The sequence below is a fragment of the Sceloporus occidentalis genome, unplaced genomic scaffold (assembly GCF_023333645.1).
Source record: "Sceloporus occidentalis isolate IW3139 unplaced genomic scaffold, rSceOcc1.0.p SCAF_5, whole genome shotgun sequence".
NCBI lineage: Eukaryota > Metazoa > Chordata > Lepidosauria > Squamata > Phrynosomatidae > Sceloporus > Sceloporus occidentalis.
Window position 1 is genome coordinate 65,155,079 of NW_028316985.1, and position 25,458 is coordinate 65,180,536.

Sequence of the window (25,458 nt, forward strand, 5' to 3'; positions counted from 1 at the left end):
TCCCAAATATTTTCTAATTTCATAATGGTAAACCACAGAAGTTGTATTTCCAGGATTTCCTGCAAGTGATGCACTGAATACTTAATAGCCATTGACTGCTGGAGATGGCTGAGGGTTAGATATTGGATTCTTTCTTTTCTTCAAATGAGCCATTGTCTTCTAGATGAAATGCTGGTTTCCATTCCAGTTGCATCTCCTTTTTGTATCAAGAGAATAATTTGTACTATATGGGAAATAAATAAATAAAATGATTACCAATAAAACAAAAGACTAAACAATCCATGAATGGCTTGTTCATATTTAACTTCCCACCATCTCCTCTCCCTTGTTAGCAAGGATTTATAGTGAGGGTGAGATTTGTTTGGATCTCCAGATATTGTTGGGCTGCAAGTCCCAATTGATGTTGATTGAGTTGGCAAAGACTAATGGGAGTTACAGTCAAACAACATCAGATGGATTGCAGATAAGTAAATATTCTACTCTTTCATTCATGCAAATGAGGGGCAAACAGTTTCTGTAGTTTTCTCCCCACTGCAAAGAAAATAAATATTCCTGCTCAGTTCTTTTCCTGTGTTAACCTATCATGGGGTTTTCTTGGCAAAATTTGTTGAGCTTTGCCCTTGCCTTCTCTGAACCTGAGAGAATGTGACTTGCCCTAGATCACCCACTGGGCTTCCATGGCCAAGAGGGGATTCAAACTCCAATCTCCTTGAAGTCTAATCTATTACTCAAACTACTACAGCACTCTAGTTCTCAATAGTATTATTTGTATATTCCCATTATCAGTCAAAATAATTTCAAATTGTCAGGTATCAAGAAGCATAATGCTGGACTTTGAAAGGTTGAAACAAATGCTTATAATTTTGCAAGTTGTTCCCTGGGATACAGACTCTAAAACTTCCCTTATCCAGAAGGTATATTTGAGCTGAAGCCAATTAGGAGCTTCGATAATTGACTGGTCCTACCATGAACATCACCTCCAGCGTTTTATGCTTAAAAATAGGAAAGAATTGGCCTATTAAGGATTTTTCTATCCTCTTACAAGTAGCTGTAGTCTGTATACTTTCTGTTGTGCACGATACTCTGCCATATCCTCTCCTGTCCCTTTTTAATTTAAAAAGGCAAGATGTCTGCTTTTGAGGTTAGAGATAAACTAGAAACACAATTTGCAGTTTACAAACATCATCATTCAAAATAAACCTCTCTAATATCAAAAGTGTCAGGAACTTTACAGTATCATAGTAATCATGTGTAAGCATTTACATGTGTTCATGCTACAAATGAGGTACATGTACTCCACACACATTCAAAATACAGTCCTAAATGTGGTTATTCATACATTAAATCCCACTGTCCTCTATGGGACTTACTCTCAAAACTTAATAGAACTGAAGTCTTGGGGATTTAAATCAACTTACCTTGTTCATCCATTTTCGGCTGAGTTTAAATGCCCTTTTTTGGTGGATAACTTCCCTAAAGGCAAATTCTATTACTGTATTTGTACTAATCATTAAACCTACACAGTTTGCAAAGGGATCTTGTAGCACCTTCAAGACTATCTGAGAGAAACCAGTTTGTATCATAAGCTTTCATAAAATGGGTAAACTTCTCTAGAGGCGCAGAGTTTGTTGGTTGCTTTTGTTGTTAAAATGGAGGTGGTTCATCTCATATTATAATCATGGGTACCATCAGAGACTGTAACACAGAAGTCATATAATCAATTCTAGTTACTGAGCTCTTGCTCTCTCATTAATTATCTGCTAATGCAGCATGTGATTATATTAGCCACATTTGCTACAGCATCATCCTGGGAATCTGTGTTCAGCATTTGTTCATTAAGAAAATCTAATGTCTCCAAAGAAGAAGAAGAAGAAATCTGCATTTATAAATTTGAAAGCAAGTTAAAACAAAAATAATCAGACTGTTCTTGAAACTATCAACATTCCAGGATGAAAATGTACAAATATATCACCCACAGTTTCAAGGCTCAAATTCAGATCTTACTTAAATGTTGTGCCTGGATAAGGTGAAGGACAGGGACCTGTGTCCCAGGCATGGGGAACATGAGGATGTTGTTAAGCATCAACTTTCATTAGCTCTGTAGTGAACAGAATCTTACTAAGGGATGATAAGAGATGCAGTCTAACAAGATGCAGTCACACACACTTCATTTCTGCTCTGCATGTTGAAATATGTACATACAAAGTCAAAGGCTTTCATGGCTGGCATCCATAGTTTTTTGTGGGTTTTTCGGGCTACGTGGCCCTGTTCTAGAAAAGTTTATTCCTGATGTTTCACCAGCATCTGTGGCTGGCATCTTCAGAGAATGCTGACCTAGAAAAGAAAAACACACAAAAAACCTATGTACATACTGTATAGAGTGAACCCTTGTTATACGCTGTTCCAAGATCCCCTGTGGATAACAAAATCCGTGTATGCTCAAGTCCCATTGAATATAATGACATAGAAAAATGGTGTCCCTTATAAAAAATGGAAAATCAAGGTTTGATATTTAAAATTTACATTTTTTTAACATTTTCAAACTGTGGATGCTTGAATCCGTGTTTTAAAAATCCGTGTATAAGAAGGGCCAACTGTACATTCTTCAATATACAGACCAACTTGCATGGCACCAGGTGTAATATACAAATACTGAGTTCTTCTTCTGATAAAAGACAGTTCTAACTACAACTTTACTGAATCTTGAAAATTATGTTTATTTTAATAAGACATTTAAAAATATTTACTTAGCAACTACATCCCTAAAAATCTACCTTTACCCCTTTAACAGTGCTCTGTTTGTTTTTTGGCCTGTTCTTACAGAATGCTGCCCCTACATATCCTTTCCAAGGAAGTACCAGTAGAAATGTAAGATGATTTTTTAAAAAGAGAAAGAAATCAATATGGACTTTTTCCAAGAAATATGAGCAGTATCTGGCATAAATGTAATAGCCTGCTTTCAGTTTTTTCCTCAGAAATTTGAGTTGATGTTCCATTTCCATCAGTAGTTTAACAAGAAAGGTGTCAATCAATCCATACACTGGAAGTGTGAAATTCAGTAGGATTCACAAATCAAGCAACCATTTGCTAAAAAACTCCTGCATATGGATCCAGACATTTTGCCTAAATTGCTAGGATTCATATTTGGGTGACCATAGGCAAGCCATATCTATCCTAGCTGTAACAGTATGGTATATGTAATATTTTGGATAATAGTCATAACATGTCTATCATGTTACCAATCGCGTAAACATCCTTGGAGGATTCCAACATATGAATAGCTGCACTATTAGGCCCAAAGCATATTGTATAAAAACTATGTAACCTACATGAGTCATTCCTTTAGCAGTGGGTTTCAAGAATGAGAAAAAGATGTTTGCAAGGATCCTGTTGTCTTTTTGAATTACTGTGAGAGAAATAATCCTGAAAAGAAATTCTAAAAGAGAAACCAAACGACATGGAAAACAGTTCAACAATTTTATCCCATTTTCTGAATAAGTTGTACCTAATACACTTTAGATGTACCCTCATTGCTGACTGAGATGAATATTATTATTATTATGGCTTATGCACATTTTAAGAATCTAGTATCAGTCAACTAAACTGGAAATGATAACCTAGGATAGCTTTTTGCTAGAGTTTGTTTTACTGTTGTCCATGGTACTCCCCACTCTTAAAGACAGAGTCCTTCAAAGTCTTGAATTGCACTATCAGATTCATATTTATATACTGTCTGTTGTGATATAAAAGGGATAAATACAACAAGGAGTCCTTGGCTGAATGCCTGGAAGATGTAAAGCCCTTAAAAAGGGAAATCTTGATGTGTTAGCTAGAATTCTAGGGTTTCATTGACAGGTCACTTTTTTAATGCTCTTCTGCTATGCACCTCCATTGAAAGTAATTGTGCATAGTTGCAACTCTGGTTCATGTTTTGTTACTAGCAATACTCTCATTTTCTGGGCCAGGTATTTAAAGATGAGCTGTAGGGAGATATGTGTAGTGAACAAGTAAAATTTAAAACTTTTGAATTGATGTATTCACTGAGACTAAGAACTGAGCATGGCAGCATCTCGTGAATTGGCTGAAAGCCCACAATGCAACCAACAAAATGCACTGATAAATGTGCAATACCTGAGAGATAATCGTGAAGGGTGAAATAAAAATATTTCATGCAGTGTTCCAGTGCCACAAGACAATGAACAGAGTTTTAAAAAGCATTATTTAAAACAAAATACCATATTTTTCCATTAAATAGTGAATTTTTTGTTGCTAAATTTCTCCTCCACTTTTCCTTTTTTTAATTTTTTTCAAGAATTTATATAGCAATGGACAATATACACCAGTACAGACCATTGGTTTGCAGCAGCATGGGGCCACTTCTAGGGTTCTGGAGCGCATGGCATCCACATGCTCCAGAACTCTAGAATGTATGGATGGTGCCATCCTTACACGGTGCCGTGTAATTCAAGCACGGCACAGCATCCGGACCTCTGGGCGCTGCACTTCCATCATGGACACATCACAATGCGCTAATGGTGCACTGATGACGCAGTCCGTGCACACCAAAAAGAACCCGTTTTTTCCGGGTTGTTTTTGGTCCAGAGGGATGCAATGTGAAGTTGAAGGCCGGCATCCATAGTTTTTTTGTGGGTTTTTCAGGCTATGTGGCCATGTTCTAGAAGAGTTTCTTCCTGACGTTTCACCAGCACAAAAAACTATGGATGCCATGCATTTTGGCTGCTGCGATGTCCCTCCAGAGGGAAACCAGACGCCTCCATTCTGCCCCTTTGGGATTTGGCTGACATTTTAATGAGAAACAGCAATCACCAACAGTAAGTCAGCTGGCACTTCAAAAAGAGTGGACTCCAACTCCGGACATGGAATCCACTGGGTGACCTCAGGCAAGTCACATGCCCTGAGCCTCAGGGGAAGGCAATGGCAAATCTCCTCTGAACAAATCTTGCCAAGAAAACCCCATGGCCTTAGGGTCGCCATAAGTTAGAAACAAATTGAAAGCACACATCATCAACAACAGACATTTATGCTAACATTGCTCTCTATAGGCATTCATCTGCAACCTATGAAAATACACTAGAAAAAGTTTGTGGGTACATACATATGGCCAACTACAAAGTTCCCTTGTGCCTGGCTATGGTAGAGAACTTCACTTGAAAAAAGGGTTTGTAAGTGCATTTGGCTGAAGACAGTTACACAGTTTCCCAGGATTAGGAACCATGCCTTATGAGAGTTCCCAGTAAAGAGAAGAGCTGTGAAGAGTTTCAGGTGAATGCACTTGCCGACTGCTTTCATGTCATATCACTGAAAGAGCAGAGGTCTCTAACAGCAGCCAAGCACTCAAGGGCATTGTAGCTGATGTTTGTGAGCATGTTCACCTGCACCAACTGAGTCCACAAGTCCTGTAGGCAAGTGCCCTGTATAAGTCTAAGTTGAATGTTTAACTGTTTGTTTTAAATTGTTTCGAATGCTGGCACTTTATTTTCATTTTAATCTTGGTGTTTTAAATATGTTTTAACTGTTTTGTGTTTTAATTTGTAAACCATTTTGAGTTCCTGTTTGGGGGAAAAAGTGAGCTATAAATAAACTTAACCACAACAACACATCTTGTTGAGAATAAGACCTGGTTTCTACATATTTACTTGGGAGTCAGTCCCCTTGTATAGGATTACACAACAAAATGCTGCAAACATGTATTGCAACTTTTCAGTGAATGTATTTGCCAGCATGTTGTAATGGTTTAATCTTTGGAATATGACTCTGGAGACCAGGTTCAAATCCCAGCTCAGTCATGGAAACCTACTGGGCAAATCACACTCTCTCACCCTCAGAGGAAAGTATGGACAAGCTTCCTCTGAACATAACTTGCCAAGGAAACCCCATAATAGCTTTGCTTTATAGCCACTATAAGTCAGAAATTACTTGAACACACCCAACAACAATGTGTCTTCCAAATTTAATGAGGCATTTTTACTTAGATCAGACACAGATCAGTCAGCTGTAAATGTGTCCATTCATTTTTGTTTACAATATTAGACGATAAAGTTTCATTTGGTGTACCAGAGAAAAGTATTTATAGAGTTAAAGAAGCTCTTCAGAGATCCCCAAAGAAATAGAGTAATTATTATCAGCTATAATTATACTTAACCACTGATTAAAGTGACTGTTACAGACATGCTGTAGTGTGTTTCAATTCGAAATGTATTATTCTACCAGCAACTGGATTTATGAGAAGTATTTTTATGAAACATTAATGTAAAACAAATTGATGTAATTATGACATTAACAATATACAAGTAAGGAAAATCATTTAATGAAAGCTCCTTTTTTCAAATGTTACTTTTACAGATTGAACAACATTTCCTGGACTAAAATCACTATTCATTTAACACATTTATTCATCAGTTCAAAGTGTTAAAAGATGTATTCTGTCTTGGCAGTGACAATGATTGTTATATGATTTGTTACAATCTTGCATTATAATATTAATGTTAGGATTTGCCCTGTGTCTGGAAAAACAAATCAGATCTCCAGGATAAAGATTAAAACATGCAAAAGGAGAAACTTTATTTTTCTGTACACATCTCACTATTGTTAGAATACCAGAATAGTTACAAAGGCTCAAACATCCTACAGCTTCTAGAAAGCTAAAATGTCAAAATCAAGACACAGGTGCTTCACATTGTACCATTTTGTGTGATAACATAAAATCCCCATTTTAATTTACAATAATGGAAAGATACTTTGCTTGCATCAACTCTGCACAGTTGGCAGCTCTTTCATTATCTTATGTGTGTTGCCAACTCCTTTTGTTAATACCAGACTCAAAAGCTTGATTTCCATCCAGATACAAATTGATCATTCCTCCTCATTCTGGAGAGGCCGTCGTTCCGAAGGAAGCTTGGGGTGTAACTTCTGCCAGCGCTCTGGAGGCCAGAGTATATGCGTAGCCCGGGCATGTAAGAGTCCAAGAGAGACCTGAAAAGATAATCAAGATAAAGCCATAATAAAAATGTGAGGAGAAATAGCTTAGGGAGATGATAGCATATGGCATTTTATAAATGTATGGACTAATGATACCCATGGAGGAAGAGCACTGTATTTGCAGCTGGGATGAAATCCCTCTTTAGTGGCAAATTCATTTCTAGCAGCCTCTCCTGTTCCAGCCCCCACTGAAAAAGAAGATGATTCTAAAAGAGAAGTGATGCTGGAGAATTGTGATGATGATAAAGAATGTGAAATAGAAATAAAACCCAAACCAAATAAAAATTTAACAGTTTGTCCCATATAAAAATTGACTACTTAAATAAAAAACCGTAAAGGAATATGACCTGTGACAATTCCTTCAAAGATTTGTTGCAAGACAGAGCCTGGGTGCACGACTGTTTGCATGTAGATTAGTTGTGTGCAAGGCTGTCTCATTTCTTTCAGCCGAGGAAAGTTCAACAATAGAAGCACAGACTTGGCTCTCTCTGTATCAGGATTAGGCAAAGAAGGCCCCTCTAGATGTTGAGTGCAACTCCAATCAGCATATAGGTATGAAATACCAGGAGTAGCCCTTCAACGTATGCAGCGGTCAAATCTGCCCATTTCTTATCTGAATGATCTTGTTGGTGGGCATGCTGTGCACACATCTCAGATATTCTGTGCCTGAATAAACCTATACAGTTGGCTTTCCATATCCAGGGGATTTTTATCCATGGATTCAAGCATCCACTGTTTGAAAATATTTTTTAAATATATACATTAAATTCTCAAAAGCAAACCTTGATTTTGCCATTTGATATAAGGACCACCATTTTACTAGGCTATTGTATTTAATGGGACTTGAGCTTCCACAGATTTTGTTATCCACAGGGGATCCTGAAACCAAACCCCAGCAGATAGCAAAGACCCACTGTACTCTTAATTGTAGATAAATTAAATGTTTTACTCAGGAGTTTCAGGCTGGCTAACACTATTCAGCAAGACAGATAGTGATTGATTGACAGGATTTGTATCCCAGGGTGCTTCACAGTAAATGTTCAAAAAAGCAAAATATAAGAAACAAAAACAAAGCCTGAAGTCTGACATCGCAGTCTACATTTTGTAGGAATCTATAACTAAATTACAGAAAACAATGAATCACAATTCGCAAATTTTGAAGGTGTGCGTTGGGCACCTCTGATGCACACTGGACACTTCTCATGTTGGTTGGATGCTCCTCTTGGGCTCTGATACCTCCTAGCCAGTCACTGGATGCAAACCAAAAACACCCTGACACACATCAGTGCCCACTGAACATTGACACCATGGCACATCAGTCACTCCACCAATGCACAACAGGTGTTGTATGAAGTTGTATGTTAATATCATGGTAGTCCCAGTTCTCACAGTGAGACAACATTTCACATAAAGGGTCTTGAACTTACTGGTAGGCCTATCTTTCAGTCACTTCTCTCTCTCAATATATGTGTGGGCGCTAACTAAAGGGAGCCTGACCTCTGAGATACGGGGTGCAAATTACAGGAGTAGCAACTGAGTTGTAGAAAAACCTCATTACAAAAAACGCGATACTAACTTTGTGAATGTAAGCAAACAAAATATGAGCAATGTCTCCTTGTTCATCACCTTTGCTTTTATCACATACAAAACTTTAAAAGTTAATTCCACATCATTTTCTTGTGAAAGAACTATTACTGGCAAATCTTTCCTTCATTTTCCAGAGGGGATGCATGTGTTACATTGCCTATTATGCCATAGTCAGAACTCATTTCAGTCAAATTAGGCTGGAGATGAAAGTATTTTATTCTTGTGAGCCCATCCTTTTTTCTTTCTTCTTTCTTTCTTCTTTCTTTTTCTTGTTAGATTATATTTATTCTCTGGGCAAATTTGCCTTGGATATTGTAGCTGGCTCCCTATGCATTTGCTAAGAAACTTCCAAATTTAAGAGAACCTATATTTAGCTGCTAAATGACAGTATAAATATTGGCTCTAGCAATACTTATCTAACTACCTGAGATGTGACACTTCACAAATTGCTTTTATTTTTATAAATTCGAAGAATTCATAGTGCACTGTGGCATCTCCTGCCTCTACAGAGACCAAAACTGCATGAATTAAGGGACATGAAGTAGAACTGCTTCTCATGCATAACTACAGGAGGAAAATCAAGCTGAAAGCCTGTCACCTATCCTAATCACTGGCATGGGATACATAAGAAATTGTACACTTCTCTTGTGCAAAGATTGTACACCCATTCCTAGACTTTTGGGATCAACATTCACAGTTCTTTGGATCATGAACCATATACTTTTGCTGTTACTAGAGATCCAGATTTACTTCATATTGGAAGAAAATCCTATGAAATTCATGGGTTTGCCATAAATCAGCAGGTGATTTGAAGGCACGGATACACAGCACACACACAGTTCCGACTAGATCTATGGAATCAGTTCTTGGAGGATGAGCAAACATATAAATTACATTGATTCAGAGTGTCTACTGTAGCTGGGATCAGCAATACAATTCAGCTTTTAATAATACCTGTAATGTGACTGCCAAGTCTATTTTTGCAGCCACCACACTCTTTCAAACTTTCCAGGCTGCCCATTTCCTGGCCAAAGAAAATAATATGGACTACCTCTTCATAAGGACTCCAGGAGTGGCAATTCACTTTTTAAATAGGGTGTAAGGGCTGGCACAGTATATCAAAAATTACAATTATTTTCAAAACTATAACTTGACCTCTCTCTCTCTCTCTCTCTCTCTCTGTGTGTGTGTGTGTGTGTGTGTGTGTGTGTGTGTGTGTGTGTGTGTGTGGCACATTCTGTCACTCTGTGTGACAGGTCCCAAGGACAGAAATGTATCTTCTAGATCCCCCACATTTGGCTATCTCCATCCAAGAGGATATTTGACCCCTACCACTTTACCACACCACATCTGAAGCTGTTTGTATCATGTTTTACATCTGAAAAGTGAGGGGGGAAAGTTGATAAAAACCTTCTGACCCCAAAAGGCAAAACCTTTTCATTTGGAATGTTAAATGCCTTGTTTTAAAAGGTCTTAATTAACATTAGGTTCCTAGTATTTATATATCTGAAAATGTCTTCTGGTCCTTGATGCGTCTGAACTAATCTGAGGGCCAGAGTTCAGACACTGCTCCTCAATTAAGAGGTTGTTTTTAAAGCTGAACCTTTTCTATATGTTCTTAGATCAGAGATGCCTTGAAGCATCTCTTATCTAAGTTTTGTGTAATTCTGGAAGCTTTGTGTAATTATGATAAACTGTTCAGACATCTGAAGATGATTTTCATATACAAAGATTATGAATAACTGGTATTTTTATTTTTTATTTATTTTAGTTCCCTCCAATGATCTTCATGGTTAATATTAGGGATTATACAAGCTTGGATCTCTTCAGCCATTTCGCATTCTTCATGATTAAAGGAGAATAAAAGCAGGCAGCTCAGACTTTTATGCAAATAGACACCAACCACCCCCTTAGGAATATCTCTAGCTAATTCATATGATTTAATTTCCCAGGAATCATGTGTATGCACCAATCTCTTTCTCCTCTATATAATCAAATCACTGAAGTTGAAGTGGCCTGTATCTAATTCAATATTTTGTAGCTTGATTAAACAGGTGCTGAATTACTTGAATATAATTTGGTTAGTTAACAATGCACACTATTGATAGTAGATCATTTATGTTGCTGAATTTATACATTGTTTTCCATGGAAAGTTACCATCTAATTGGCATGGCTGATTTAGAAATGACTCTACCCCTATTTCATATTGCTTACACTCCAAACCTGAACATTTTTATTCCTTAGAACAACAGATGATCCATGTTTCGTACTTTTTTTATCAGTATGATGATCTGTATGCTCTCTGCCGGATAAGAGTCATATTTATATGTGTATAATAGAGAAAAGGTGGCCCATTCTAAAATATTTATCAGTTTAAGAGGAAAATGACATATTATTAAATTCAAATCTAATGTTAGTTCTTCTTAGACTACATCTGTTGAAATAAACTGGCCTTAAGTTAGTCGTATTTATGTTAAGTAGGGCCAGCATTGAATGAAGCCGTGAAATAAGAGATATTTCTACTGCATATAGGAAATGTCTTACTTTACAGAGAAGACTTCTTTGTTTGAAGGATCACTGAAGCAAAATTCTATCTCAAATCCAGTTTTAAAATTAAGAACTATAAGAAGAACTTTGAAGCTGATCATTAACAAAAGTTAGCACCATGACAGTACCAAAAATAGTCACAGTCTTCCTCACTATAATGTACACTGTATTTCTATTTAAATTATAGCAATTATTTCTTAAATTTAGAGATTGATATGTATATGTGCATGCAGAATTTTAATGAAAATCGATATCTTTTTTTGGTGATGCATTTCTTCTTGGAGAGAGCTACTGTGGTGTAGTGGTTTGAGTATTGGACTATGACTCTGGAGTCCATGGCGGGTTACAGACCGCCGAAAAGCGGCGGCCTGCACCCACGCCTTTCCCCGCTGGATCAGGGCCTCAGTGGTTAGAGCGGCAGCCGCTGAGGCCCCGATCCGCCGCTTTCCAGGCCGCGGGGAAGCGGCAAAAGGCCCCTTACCCGAGGCCTGGAAAGGGGTGCCCTTAGGGCTTGAAGCCCCAAGGACACCCCGCGGCGAGGGGGGAGGAGGAGAAAGGGGCCACTTGGCGCCTTTCTCCCTTGCGTCACTGGGCGAAGCCATCTAAAGGCTGCGCCCAGCGACACAAGACCAGGAAGGAGCTCCGTTTCGGAGCTCCTTCCTGCTCCAACAAAATGGCACATTAAGTGCCCTCGCACAGAGCGATGGCATCATGTCTGCGCCGCCTCGTTTGGAGGCGGCGCATTCGTGACACCATCATGGCGGCCCCCATGTAGATGGGGCACCGCCATCTTGTACGTCCTCCGGATGTATTAGCCTTGGAGGCATCAAGAAGTGATGCCCCTTTTTAAATTTAGGACGTCCTGAGGACGTCCCTTATGGCGGTGTGTAACCCGCCCATGATTCTTTTCCTAGCTCAGCCATGAAACCCACTTGGTGACCTTGGGCAAGTCACACTCTCTGAACAAAACTTGCCAAGAACCCCATGATAGGTTCAACTTAGGGTCGCCATACGTCAGAAATGACTTGGGGGCACACAACATTACATGCACATTTCTTCTTGGGGGCTGATGCATGTATGACAATCCTACTTTCACTGCCTGCCTGTTGCACTTATGTGAACATAAGAAGCCCGCTTCCTGTCTTCTGAATGTCTCTGAGCATTTCTCCTTCACTGTTTAGTACTTTTCTTCAGCTTTCTTTTTCATCAATTTTTTTTCACCAAAGCTCTAAAAATATTAGCCAGAATCCTCTATGACAGTTACATATTCATGGTACTTACATAGCCCCTAATTTATAGGCTGTATAGTGAAACAGCCCCTAGTTTAGGGGTTATGTATGGATCATGTAATTTCCTCTATTCCCATGTACTGGGAAGCCACCATTATGATTGGTGGGGTCTGTTCCCCTGTTGACAGAGAAGCTGTTCCCATCCACCTTTCCTATGTGCAATATCTGGCATGCAGGGATATTTCAAGAGATTTTGCCTTTTTCACTCATGGCAAGAAGTAGAAATGGCAGCCAGCAGCTTCTTGAACAAAAAGAGAACAGACCTCCATCAGTCACAGTGGCTGCTGTCTGTAAGTGGGGACTGGGGAAGGGGACTGAACCGGAAATGACTGCGTAGCATTGGAACTACAATGCTTATGCATCTATAAATTCCATACAAGATTCTGGCCCCCATTTTTTAAAAAATGGATTCAGGAGAAGGGGGAGGAGTTAGGGTGGCAAAGTGTGCATGTGCCTCTCCTGACTCAGATATAAATAATATATTTTGCAATTATTGCAATGGCTGGAACCCTTAGACACCATTCTTCTATGTATCTTGCTAATGTACAAGTTTGCATGCCTGCATAAGCCACATGAGACAAGAAGGCAAGAACCGAGGACCATCCGCCAATAAACAACTATCTTTTGAGCACCTTGGAATGTTTCACTTTGGTTTTTTTCTGTGGATTACAGAAACTACATACATACAAAAGTCAGAAACGTGTAAGAGAAGGTGAACAGAACCATAAAACTAGAGGGTTTGGTTTTGCTTCCTTTTTTAAAAAAAATCCAGCAAAGCACTGGAAATTCAACCCAAAGATAAGAATACATTAGTGCAAAATTAAGAGCAATGGAAAACATAGTTATAAAATGGAAAATTAGCTAGTACTCTCCCATAGCAACATCAAAATGGATTGCAGACGAAAACCTGCTAGGTCAAATTAGATAATTTGTCTTTTTTTTAAAGCTATTAAAACAGATTGTAATGTTCGACTGCAGGTACAAAGCAATTTCATACAGAATTATCTGTCCATAGGTTTCCCTTTTGAAAAGAATCTATACTTTAAGTGATGATAAACATGTTTGCATTTGCGCTTTATGTGCTGAATGTTAAAGCTAAAAATCAAGTATCCAGAGAGGGTATAAAGTGATATTTCCTCATGAAGGCTGGACCAAATTATTAGCAGAGACACAAAAATGTGTCCTTCGGTGTTATTAAGAACATTTGTGTCCTGGAAATCTCTAATTTCTCAGTACTGGAATTTAGGAAAATCTTTCCGTACGGAATCCACTCAAGTCATTCCATTCCTAGCAGTCAGAACCACTCTTCTAACTGGGGACCAGATACATGCCAACAATTATTACAACTGAATAAAAAGAGTGACAAGTGAGTGTGGATGCAACCTGGTATCCTATAGATCTTGGAGATTTGGTCTGATTTCTAAGTTATAGCATGGTCAAATCCTATAAAACACTGGTGTATTGTGTGGCTAAAACAGGATTCAAGAAATACTGGGCCACATAAGCTGCAGTATGGGATGGACTTCCTTTCATGGATGATAGTAACTATTGTCATCTAGAAGGCACCAGTCTCCCTACCCCTCCAGCTTCCTTCCATGCATACCAGTCTGGCTTTCACAGCCACATCTTTTATTCTAGAAGAAGGAAATACAATCAGTCCTCCATATCCAAGGATTCTTTATCCACAGATTCAACCATCCATGGCTTGAAAATATTTTAAAATATATATAAATTCACAAAAGCAAGCCTTGATTTTGCTATTTTATATAAGAAACACCATTTTACTATGCCATTATATTTAATGGGACTAGAACATCCATAGATTTTGGTATACACAAAAGTTCCTGGAACGAAACCCAGCAGATACCAAGGGCCACTGTATCTTCATCTGGTTTAAGGATGTAGAACATACCCCACCCTTCTACCATCACATCTGGTTCATATTTAATCAAGAGCAAATGGAACACCCTTATTTATATAAATAAAGAAGTAAATGTAAATATATAATGCATACATATTAGATTAGATTCAGGCTCATAGGTGCTGGATAAAAGCATCATGCCAGCCTCTGGGAGACATGACAATGACTGCAAATTAACAATTTCCTCCCTCTGAGACCACACATAGATAAGCCAAGATGTCCTGAGGCTCAGGCCATGTTAGCACAAATCAAAACTGCATAAGGAAGCTCTTTAAGATTATATATAACACACAGGTTACAGTACACAAACCTGAGTGTATAGTGTTACATTTCATTCAAAAAAAATGTTCCAGAGGGAACATTTAGACAGGGATCAAATTAAAGAAATTGATCCCGTTAAAAGGCTTAACCTGATAAAATCTTCCTTCATTCCCCAATTTTCTAGCATTTTCTAAGAAATAAAAACTTCAATTCAACATACAGCAATAATAATAGCAAATATTAGAAATTTAGAGTCCTCTCCACCCAACATATATTGCCGATCTCCACATGAGCGAGCAAACAAATGATTGTGGGAATTGTGAGAAGGGAGTGCATGAGATCTCCACATGAGCAAATGGGTTAATAACCAATGATGAGAAGGGAGGAAGAAGGAATCTGTGCACCCCATTCACTAAAGTGAAAATAAAGACAATGCAGCACTGCAGGATGGGGAGGATCTAAGGGGGGGGGAGAGAAAAACAAATGTAACATTCAGGGGGAGAGGAAGAAGAGGGGGGATAGCCCAATTTAACCTTTCACCACTGATCTTGCTTTGGTAACCTCAGTCCTTGACTTCTGTAACACACTTTACTTGGGGCTACCCTTGTGCCAGTTCCAAAAACTCCAACTAATTCAAAATATGGTAGCCAAGTTGGTCACTGGCTGATTGAGAAGTGACCATATAACTCCCGTTCTAAAATCTCTCCACTGGCTGCCTATTAGTTTCCGGGCTCAGTACAAGGTGTTGGTAATTACATTTAAAGCCCCATATGGCTTGGGTCCAGGCTACTTAAGGGAACGCCTTCTTCCCTATAATCCACCCCACACGCTCACTTCCTCTGGGAAGAACTTATTATAGCCTACTAAAACAAGATTGTCTACAGTCACCCAGAGGATCTTCTCATCTGCCGCTCCTAACTTATGGAATGGCCTGTTAAGAATCTTGAAAGCTTCAAAAGGGCTGTCAAGACGGATCTCTTCTGACTGTCCCACACTTATGTTTTAAAATTAATGTTGTGGATTGCCCTTGTTATACCCCATGAAGCCCTGTCATGAATTGTTTAAATGGTTTTATAGATTTTATAGATTTTAAAGATTTTAAAGATTTTAATCTTATTATTACAGCGCACCCGCTCCATATGCGGGCACGCCATATGCAGCTTCTTGTTTATGCGGAAGCTGCGCTACAATCTACTGAATGGCGTGCGCGCCCATGGCGCACAGCTGCCACTGCAAGCACAAGCCCCATTCTATTGAATGGGTCTCGAGCTTACGTGGTATTTGCCTTACGCGGGGGGGGGGGGGATCTCCACATAAGGCAAGGCTCTACTGTATGCTAAATCGTATATTAATTTTTTGGATTGGTTGGGATAAGGGGAAAGAGGGTTTTAATAGTATGTTATTTGTTATTTTATGAATATTATGTTATTTATCTCATGTATGTAAGCCACCTCAATCCACTGGGAGAGGCAGGGTACACATAAACAACTCCTCCTCCTCCTCCTCCTCCTCCTCATCATCATCTTATAGCTGAACAGTTTCATAAACAAATGATGAAAAATGCAATTTTTCTTTCTCTCTGGTGTGTGGGGACAATGGGAAGGGGGGGGTGAAAGGATGGGGAAGGATCTAATCAGTGTGGATCAAATAGACTATTGGCTGATAGGCTGATGCACACTGGAAATGGGGGGGGGAGCAATTTCACCAGGGGGCAATGTGTGAGTGGCTATGTCAAAACCACCTCCCTGTTTCTGTGAGTGTGTGGTTTTAACGGGGTGGCTTCAGGATCACTGCAAACCAAAAAAATTGCAAGATGATGGTGATTTTTTTCCCCCATCAGTGTAGACGCACCCACTTACTGAGTTTAAAAAGTATAATATTTCATTAGTATTAGAGCAGCATCTCCAATTACCGAACAAGCCTAAGGTTCATTCTACCAATTACAGAGTGTTGGTTTTGTGAGTAGATCCTTAATTTTGTGCTTGAAAGCTTACTTGCATCACTGTTAGGAGACGCAGATTATAGGCCAGAAAAAGTGTTACATAATGTACTTTTGCAGAGACTGCCAATTAGACACAATCACTGAATCAGTCTCCAGTTTCTGATTACATTGGAAATCATGCATTAAGTATACTGCTGATAAGTTACAATTTTAGCCTTCTCCCTAGGAGGCCAATTCCTTTATGGTTTTATGGAGGAATTAACAAGTGTCCTAGGTTTCAATTTATTATATTTAAACTAACTTTCTTTTGATGAAGGCACCAAGACATGGAACAGAGAACAGACATCAGAATCTCTCCTAGTTCAGTAAGTTACAACCGTGAGCCTTCCCATCAGCATTCCAGATATATTGTTGCGGTTACCTCTTTCCATTATCATCTAAACTTTTTTTTTTGGCAGCGAGAACATCTGCAGTGGGGTTTCAATTAGGCCTTAAACACAATTTGACTTCTAGACCAGGAACACCAGGAATCATGGAAACTATATTTGATACAGTTCCTGGATAGGATTCCTAGGTCTCAGGTCCTGACTCTGACACTCTGGGCATCAAGCTGAGGGAAAGAATCTATGAAGATACCGTGAAAAGTTTCTTTAAAAGGATGTATTGCTGGCTTCTGATGCTATGAGCAGCTTTAGAGAAGCTGCTCCAGACTCTCCAATTGATCTGCCTGACCTCCTCCTCCTCTATCCCTTTTCTGTCTCAGAATTGTACAAGCTGTGCCTGGCACAAGGGCTCAAGGAGCCGGAGAAGTCAGCATGGGAGGAAACTAAGCTGCCCCAGGAGCCTATGAAATGGCATGACAAGTCTACTGCTGCTTTGTGGCTTTTTGGTATATTTTAAGTCTTCCCAATTCTGTTCCCACAACTTTCATCCAAACCTAAATGATTGAGCTTACAGTACTGTCTCTCTAGGTCTCAGGTACACATGTGTGCATCATTGTTAGCAATGCTTCTCCCCGACCATTTGGGCTGGGGAGGAGATTTTGCTGGCCTCTCATTAGAGACCAGCATGTTAAAGGAAAACAGCATGCTCTGCTGGCTGTTGGGAGAGGAGGGGGTGGGGTTTAGCTTGCTTTGGGCTTCCCTGCCCAAACTCCTCTCACTTGGCTTCAAACGCTGGCCCACCCTCCCACCTCGACATCAGTGTGAAAATTAATTCTGGTCGCCTCGGGGCCGGGTAGGAATTTTCTCCCCTTTCCAAGGGTTTTTTCGCCTACCCCACACTGTTGGTTGAGGACTTTGACAATTGGCATGGGTGTGGTCATAAATAGGTTCCACGCATAGGCGGGGGGAGATAGATGTTTCGGTGAACACCTCGGCACCCTCCTAAAGGGTGAAGCTAGGTCTCTGGAAATCACGTTTAGGTCTTGCGAGTAAACGTGAAGGGAAAGAGACTTGCCTTGGGGCTGGCTTGAGATTTAAATCCTCACTTAAGTCTGGCGAGTTAAGTGGGGGAGTCTTGGGTTGGCCTTCCGGATGCCGGCCGGGGAGCAACCCAAAGTATGGATTGCCCTTGGGGCACAGGTGTTTTCGCCCTTTGGAAGCTGGGGAATTGGTCTTGGAGCAGACCATCTGCCAGCTGTTCCTACACAAGGTTCTCCCCCCTGGTTTTTTGCAGTTCTCGAAGAAATAAGTTTAAATAAGTTGAGTTAAATAAAGTTGCCCATTTTATAACCCAGTTCTCTGTGTCTGGTCTCATTATTAATGAGTTGGTCAGCAATAAGAATACCTTATTTCTTCAGCTCTGGTTAGACACTTGATTATGTTCACTTTTAATTTGTAATTTCACTTCTGTCTCTCTCTTGTCTTCTTTCGCCTTCTTCTCCACCCCACTTCTAATGACTAAATGTCTATCCTTCCCTTCCCTTCCCTCCCATCCTTTTTCCTTCTTCCCTTCTTCACATGTCCTAATCACTCTTCTCTCTCCTTTCTTAGTTCATATGCCTCAGTTTAATCCATTTAGTCATTTCCCACCAAATTCCAGTCCTCCTAGTTATATTTGTCTTCTCCCTATTTCTGCTTTGTTTGTCTCTTCTAGCAAAAACCTTAAACCTTGACTGGGACATGTCAGATTCTAATCATTTTAAATTGGTAATATTATTAGCAACTGCATCTCTTTCCTTCAAAAATCTGTTGATTGTTATTAGTAGTAGTATTGTGAGATTGAGTAAAAAATTCCACTGACTGTCAATAAAATTTCTTTTCTTGGACTACCACTCTAAAGTAGTAAGAAAATTAGTACTCACAAAAGTGCTGAAAATAGATCTGGGAAACGTTGCTCTTTTTTGGTTCTCTGTCACCCACACATCTACCCGCACACAGCAGAATAAGGGGTCTTCCTATGACAAATTGTAGACTGGGGATAGTGAAAATGAATAAAATGAATAGAGTTTGGGCTTCCCCCCCCCCATAAAACTCACAGAATCCCCCCCTTCTACATAGCCTTATCACTTTTCCAAGGTCTGAAAAAGAAATATTAAAGATTTCTCTCCATGAAGTTGTCTAATCACCTTCCAAAGCATGTAAGTGTATTTTTATATTTATTATAAGAAAGTTCCAAGGAATGTATAGACACATTCCTTACTATCATAAGTACAGTGAGAACTCAGTATCTGCAGACTTGCCATCCACTGATTTGAGCATCTGCAGATGGCAAACCTGTGCTGTCCCCAATGGTGGCACGTGCATGCAGCCGCACCGTAATTGGGGACAATGGGACTGAAGCCCTCCTGCCCACGGCCTGGCTTTGGCTGGAGCCCCATTGGCTGAAGGAAGCAGAAGCCAGGGCTGAGGATTGGGTCTCCAAGCGTCCTGCCCTCAGGCTCAACACCCTAAGCCTCCATGCCAGCTCTGGATTCCTCTGGCCAATGGGGCTCCAGTCTCTGCCCCTGAAGCCAAGCTCAGGACAGAAGCCTCAGAAGGGGAAGCAGAGGGAGGGAGGGAGGGAAGGAAGGAAGGAAGGAAGGAAGGAAGGAAGGAAGGAAGGAAGGAAGTCTTCAGTCCCACTGTCCTCAATGGCAGCACGGCTGTGTGACTATCCTCCCATAGGGATCAATGGGACTTGTGCATCTGAGGATTTTGTTATTTGCAGGGAGGTCTGGAACAGATCCTCAAGCATACCAAGGACCAACTGTATTCACTTTACTATGATAAATATAGACATACGCTTAGATATCTGGAAGGGGATTACACAGCTTCTTGAGAGATAAGCATGCTGCCTCCAGATGTTTGCTGCACAGCATAGCCGATGGTCAAGAATGTCCAGAATTGCAGTCCAGCAACATCTGGAGGGTTACTTTGTTTTGTAGCTTAAAAATCTAACCACCAATGCACAGTCCATAATTCATACTGGGAGAGTCGGCATGGTGTAATGGTCTGATGACTCTGGAGACCAGGTTTTGAATCCCTGCTTGGCCATGAAAACCCACTGGGTGACCATGGGAAAGTGACATTCCTTCAGCCTAAGAGGGAGGCATTGGCAAAACCCATCTAAACAAATCATACCAAGAAAACCAGGTGATATGGTTGCCATAAGTTGGAAACTACTTGAAGGCACACAACAATAAACTTCGTATTGGATGGTATCTGGCTGGCTACTGACAGACTCGATATAGTAGTCTGACTCTATGTCTGATTCTCCCCATGCTTCTCCCCATGCTTTGTTACTATGGAGAATAATTATGGAAGAACATTTCATTTCTGATAATGAACAAAAGGATATTAAAGTTTAAATTCCTTTTGCATGGAAATTAAAAACTGCATTTATTAAGGCCTATGATTAGTGTATATATTCATTAAGGCCTATGATTAGTGTATATATTCATGTATAAGTCTAGAAATTTTTGTCAAAAATTGATATTTAAAAACTGGGTTGACAATTCATGGATCAATTTAAGTATTGTACTTCAGCTCACTCTTTTGGCAGCTCTTTGGCATTTCCCTCAAAGGAGTGCTGAGAGAAATTGGTCTTTGAAGGATTTGAATAAGACATTTATTTACGTTTGTCAGCTTTTCTGAATTAAAATAAGGCAAAATTATCACATTAAAGTTAAATTCAATAATTACTTCTAACATAGGGCCAGAACAGACTGGCCAAAAAGCTGGCTTTCGGGCAGCTTGGGGGTGCAGCGTTTTGATTACTCAAACCCCCAAGATGCCCAGAAGCCATTCAGCCAACCAGACATGGGTGGCTTCAAGATGCTCTGGGGGCATGGCAATTTGATGCTGCATGCTGTCAGAGCACCCAGAAGGTGGCCCAAACCCAGCCCATATATTTGGGCTGATAGCAGAGGGTGCTTTCAGGACCGCAGCATGTGTTTGCTGCAGTTCTCTGTCTTTGGCAGGGCAGCTTCAAGCCACCCCTTACTGCTGGTCTGTTCCAGTCCATAGTCACTATTTTCTCTGCTTTGCCTTTTCATCCCTTTTAACATATGTGCATTTCTACCTGTGCATGGTCGCCTTTCCCAAACATCACAGAGCTACAATTTACAATAGTTCCTTCCTCATCCATCCAGCCTTTATGGTGAGCACAGTTATGCCTGTTGGAATTTTGTTAATTTTTTGGCATCTTTTTCCTTTGCTTGATTATTCACATCCTTTGTATATGCCTCTATGTCTTACACTGGACTTATTCATGGGTCATATCAAAATCCATCATTTTGGCCCCAAAACATCAAGAGCAACTTATACATGAGGTTGACTTATAGTTGAGTAAATACAGTATGTCCTCTTTTGAGCATGTGAATTGGTTTATCAGTCATCAAACAGGTGAACTAAAATCTTACAAAATAACATAGAAAAAAGAACTTTAAAAACAGACACAGACACATATTCCTTTGCCCATCTCAGTGTCTTGCTGTAAGAACTTAGTCACGAGTGCTGATAACAAGAACAAAATATGCCAGCACCAACAGGTCCAGCCACACTCATTCCTCTGAGCTGAGCCCTGTGTCAGTTCAGTAAACTCTTTGTATTATTACAGGAAGTTTACTAAAAGATGGGCAATGGTTGATTAAGTTCTCTCACTCTCTGACTTTTAAAATGGTTTGCATACAACTAAGGATAATTTACAGCAAACTCCTGAAAACACGGATGAGCACCTTCTATGATGTATTTGCCTCCATATTTTTCTTCGACACCCGTCAGAAGGAAATGTCAAGTATCCATATGGAGTGTTGTTGTCGTTTCACTGCATGTCATTGTGCAATTCATCTATGTGAATAAACAACATGGGATTGTGGACAGGAAGTGTAATATTTCTTTTTGTTTTCTCTCAAAATTTTATTGTTATGAAGAGAAGCAACAAGGAGAAAGGGAAATGCAAGGTCCAAGACTGCATAACACTGATATAATAATGGAAGTTTTAATGGGCAATACTGACTTTTTTCTTCTTCATGTGCTTCTTAAACAGCCATTAATCCAATTGTGTACTACCATTATAATTTATATACAGTCCACCCTTCCACTACATGAGGGATCTGTTCCAGATCCCCCTCCGTAAGGGGAACCCCATGTATGTGCATGCCCCATTCATTAAACTGTACCGCGGCTTCAGCATAAGCTAAAAGCTGCATAAGGAAAGCCTGCATATGGAGTGGGCTGACTCTATTATGTTTTATTATAACTTACTGTGCTTTTGGTTGTTGTTGTTTTTATGAGTCTTCAAAACCCTAATTTATGGCAAACCTACAGGGATGTAGCTATGGGATGAAGTGGGAAAAACAAGGGCACTGCCCTCAAATTTCTGACCCCTCAGGTGAAATTTTCCATCAGAATCCACATTTCTAGCATCAAAGGGAGTGAGCATTTTTATATTTTCTCATTCCCTCACTAACACTGCTTTTTCCTTTGCTTTTCGTTCCTAATCTCTGTTTCAAAATGTTCAACAGAAGTTTTACATTCATACAATACTAGAAATTGGGGACTAAAAGCCTTCATTTTGCCACCAACCCCCATAGCTCCACCTCTGTGACCCTATTGTATGGTTTTTCCTGGAAAGGTTTGTTCTGATATGGTTTGCCTTGCTTTCCTCTGAGTACAGCCCACAGTACCTGGTATTTTCCAGTAGGCCCCATTCCAAGTAATGACAAGGCCTGACCCTGCTTAGTTTCTAAGATCAGAGAAAGTCTGGTGCCTTCAGGGTATTTGGGCTGAAAGGAGATGAGAACAACATTTTTAAACATGAAGCTGGTCACTCCAAATGAAGCCACTCCATGATATTTCCCGTACGAATGAAGTGATAAATCTTCTCTGAAGTTTAGTCTAGACTTTAAGGGAGCTATTGAAAGTGCTGAACCATACCCATAAAATATATCAGCATTTTCTATACTTCATTTAAAACTTAACTAAATTTTAGAACAGATTTACTGCCCCACTAATGTGGAAGCCACTACCATTTAGGACATCACAGAAAAGACTTTGTCACATGTCCCCCGATTTAACAGCTGTTACCAGTGAACATGTGAACTGAACCTCTGGTGAATGGAAAGCCTGGGAAGGTTCATATGCAGGGCTCCTATGTACATCCCTTTTTAGCAAATTTCAGAATAGATATGTACATGCTAGAATTCTGGGGACTGTCATGTTTCCCCTTGAAGGATTTTCCTCTGATAAGAAACAGGCATTACTCTATAAGTAGCCACTCAGGCTGTATCTGCACTACAAAAATAATGCAGTTTGACAACAGTTTAAGTATGGAATTCTGGGATTTGTTGTTTGTTGTGGTACCAGAGCTCTCTAACAGAGAAGGCTAAATATTTCACAAAATTACAAATTTCAGAATTCCATAGCATTAAACCATGGTGGTTAAAGTGGTGTCAAACTGCTTTATTTCTACAGTGCAGATGCAACCCCAGTCAGACAGCCAAAAACTAGCTAGGCTTTTTTTCTGTTGTACTTGACAGCTTAGAGTCAGAACAGCTTCAGCCCAGAGCAGCCACAGCTTCAGAGACAGAAGAAGCTGATACATGTTCTTCTCCACAAGTAGACAACTAAGCAAGTTGTAGTCCAGGATTCCTTAGGACAAGGGTACTTAGGTAGCTAGGAACTAGATGGGCCAAGATCCCTAAGCAGCCTTCATCTTTACAAGCATTCCAGTTGCACTGACCTGTTACTCAAAAGCAACCACACTTCTTCATGTGAGCTATTTGTCTATTTGTCCTTATAGGTGATTTGGGGCTCATCTACAATGCCCAGAATATTCTGGGCTGCTCCTGGAGCATTCTCACACCCAGAGCTGTCTGAGATTCCTCCCAGGAAAAAAGCTCTCAGCATTGATCACATAGCTGCATGCCTCATTGTGATTTCAGATGAGCAATTTGTGCCAGCAATAGCAGAACCAAGTGGCACAGTGGGATATGCATGTAAACAGCCACCTGGTATTGCTAGAGCAAAGATGAGGGATTTTTTTTACACTGGGTTATCTAAGGATAGGGCATTTTCGGTGCAGAACTGGCCTTTTGTCATGAAGACATGCTAGATTTGAACTGGGTCCTGCATCATTTAGGCAGGTTGTAGTGAGGGGTGGGGGAAACTGGTGTAATTGGCTTTTGTAGACATTCCCTGGCCCCCTGTTTATGATTTGGACTTCTGTATGTCCTAATTTCTTTTGGTCTGAACTCTTGGATCTCTAGATGCTGATTGATCAGCTGGCACTTGGCCTCAGGCAGCTCTGGGCATAAGCTCTTTGTCTCAGCTTGTTCCCACTTTTCAGTAGTTCTTGGTAAGTAAATCAAGGGTTTCTCATGCCTGCCTGCCTGCTTGCTTGCTTGCTTCTGGAGCTCTGCACTGACAGGGGCTAGAGTTGTATCTGAGCAGTACAACTATAATACTATAACACTATAACCATAATACCAGCAGAGAACCTCACAGAGCTGGAACAACTACTAAGGAAGATCAAAGAAGAACGTGCAAAAGCAGGCTTACTATTGAACATAAAGAAAACAAAAATAATGACCACAGAGAACTTACACTCATTCAAACTAGATAATGAAGAAATAGAAATAGTAAAAGAGTTCTCATATCTGGGATCAAACACTGATTGGAATGGGGACTAAAGGCCTTTCCAGAATAGAGAACCCGGCCTCAGGAAACTCCTATGAATAAACAGGTACCACCGCTCCCATTGATTATTGTTATATTGATTATTGTTATGTTGTTTGACCTTTGGGTCAGTTTTAACTTGTATGGTTTTAATATTCTATGAGATTTAATACCTTTTTAAGGGGGGGAGGGTACTAGGGATTTGATATGTTTTGTATTTTTTAACTTGTTAGCTGCCCCGATTGTTCTCAGACGGGCGGGATAAAAATTATTATTATTATTATTGCCAGGAAATCAGAAGAATGGCAGAGCAGTAGAGGACTGGGGGGAGGGGGTCTGGAGATGTCTCATCCATAGGGTTGCCATGGGTCGAGATCAACACAAAGGCAGTTAACAATGACAAAGTACAACTATACATTTCTGACCTCAGGTGTTTGTAGAGGTAAACAGTCAAAGGCCTCAATATACTCAATATACAGCTCCCCAAATGCAATCCGAAATGGCAACTTACTCCATCACCACAGAACAAAAAGGTTTTAAGTAATAATTTATTTATTTACTTATTTATTTATTTTAAAATGTTATTGTAAAGCACAAGGGATATATGAACTCTCTTAGCCTGCAGATTGGGGAAAGGGTTACAATCATGTTTCAGTAAATATATTCTGAAAAAGTAAGTTCTGTTTCTTAAAACTGATGCTGGTATATTATCCCAGGTACACAAAAGTGCAGAACAAAAAAAAAATCATGTTCAGATACTTTGGTCACTGGCAAATACCCTACTGACTTTAACACTCAGCCTCTAGGTTCAA

General features: G+C 39.8%; 1 protein-coding gene across 3 annotated transcripts in view; it reads right to left on the minus strand.

Moving 5' to 3' along the window:
* Positions 1-5,974: 5,974 nt before the first annotated feature.
* IMMP2L (inner mitochondrial membrane peptidase subunit 2) overlaps positions 5,975-25,458 on the minus strand; it is a 625,477-nt gene continuing 605,993 nt past the window's right edge. For all 3 annotated transcript variants that reach the window (XM_089524302.1, XM_089524300.1, XM_089524301.1), the window contains one exon: positions 5,975-6,993. In XM_089524302.1, the coding sequence (XP_089380428.1) occupies positions 6,874-6,993 (120 nt within the window). In that variant the 3' untranslated portion in view covers positions 5,975-6,873. The remainder of the gene's footprint in view (positions 6,994-25,458) is intronic.